The 1,629-nt window shown below is 55.2% G+C and overlaps 1 protein-coding gene across 1 annotated transcript; it reads right to left on the minus strand.

The window, feature by feature from the left end:
* Window positions 1-344: 344 nt before the first annotated feature.
* Window positions 345-1,032, minus strand: LOC127306643 (histone H4). The gene has a single exon (XM_051337304.2). It carries the CDS (start codon window positions 950-952, stop codon window positions 641-643), a length of 312 nt encoding a protein of 103 aa, XP_051193264.1. The 5' UTR covers window positions 953-1,032; the 3' UTR covers window positions 345-640.
* Between the last annotated feature and the right edge of the window lie 597 nt (window positions 1,033-1,629).

Genomic DNA, 1,629 nt, shown 5'->3' on the forward strand with positions numbered 1-1,629 from the left:
ACGACCGCGCCGCGTCAAGATCTCGGGACAACAAATAGAGCAACTCATTCAACGGAACCAGAAGGGTATTTAATTTATTCGGCACTCTGAATTCAACACTGGACTGCCACAACTCACAAAGCAAAGTAGTGTAACAGATATCCACACTGAATCTGAAAAAACACTTGCAGAAGGAGCCTTGGCGTTTTCGTGGGATTCATTGCAGAACTGATGTTTCATTGCAGGCAAAGGAAAGTACATGAGTTATAACTAGAAGTTGGATCCGCATCCAGAGCTCAAGACATCAAATACAGCAACTCGTTCGACACAGCCAGCAGGGTTATCCATTTCTTGGGCACTCTGAATTTAACCTTGGACTGACAGCATGCACAATATGAATCTCAAAAGAACACATTGCAGAAGGAGCCTCGGTATTATTCTGGGACAGAAACTAGCTTTTCATTGCAGGCAAAGGAAAGTAGTACATGAGTTGCAACTAGAAGTTGGATCTCACTACAGAGGCCGCCATTGCCAACCACCAGATTCACGACAGATTTTACTGAACTAACACACGGGGGCGGGGGAACTAAAGCACAACGCAACAAGAAACAGCAGGCAGCAGCAGCAGGATCCGTCCGCCGGCCGGAGCCAAGGTGCTGACTCAGCCGCCGAAGCCGTAGAGTGTGCGTCCCTGGCGCTTGAGCGCGTAGACGACGTCCATGGCGGTGACGGTCTTGCGTCGCGCGTGCTCGGTGTAGGTGACGGCGTCGCGGATGACGTTCTCGAGGAAGATCTTGAGCACGCCGCGGGTCTCCTCGTAGATGAGCCCGGAGATGCGCTTGACGCCGCCGCGGCGGGCGAGGCGGCGGATGGCCGGCTTGGTGATGCCCTGGATGTTGTCGCGGAGCACCTTGCGGTGGCGCTTCGCGCCGCCCTTGCCCAGGCCCTTGCCTCCCTTGCCGCGGCCGGACATCGTCGGAGTCGGAGGAGATTGGGATGAGAAGGCGAGAGAGGATTTGGAATCTGCTGTGGAGGTTGTGGGTGCGGTGCGGAGGAGATGCGGATTTGGGGCGGGATTTTATAGTGGTGGGTTTGGGAGGGGGAACGGGAAATTTGAGTTTGGAGTTTGAGCGGGGCGTGGCGGGTTTCGGTTTTGGCGGATTGGATTTGGATGGGAGGGGTGGGATGGTGGTGGCGATCCGTGGGAGCTGGACTGGGAGCCGTTCGATTTGGGGTGGATGGTGGTTGATTTGAAACTGCGTTCGGCGCGGATCGGTGACGTGGCTACAGTTGTGAGCGTATGAGCTGCTTTGGACGGGCCGCGTGACCCACGACTTGCGATTTGTGAACCGAAACTGCACATGGACTTTGTTCATACAAAACTGCTTGTTGGATTATTTTATTTTACCGGTTAGAGCATCTCCACAGCGGTCCTGATAGCGTTTTAGTGACCGCGAGCGAAAATTAGCTCGCGCCGGCGTTCTAAACGGCTCCGGTATTTTTTGAGCCCAGTAGAATCGCCGACAACCCCGTATCGGCCCTTCGCCAAGGGCGCGAATCGGGCGCGCCGGCGCTTCGCAGAACGACGGTTATCGCGGGGTGGGAGCGCCTTGTTAACGAGAGGATGTGGCGGTTCGCATCGGAAATGAC

Source organism: Lolium perenne, chromosome 6, assembly GCF_019359855.2.
Source record: "Lolium perenne isolate Kyuss_39 chromosome 6, Kyuss_2.0, whole genome shotgun sequence".
Taxonomy (NCBI): Eukaryota; Viridiplantae; Streptophyta; class Magnoliopsida; order Poales; family Poaceae; genus Lolium; species Lolium perenne.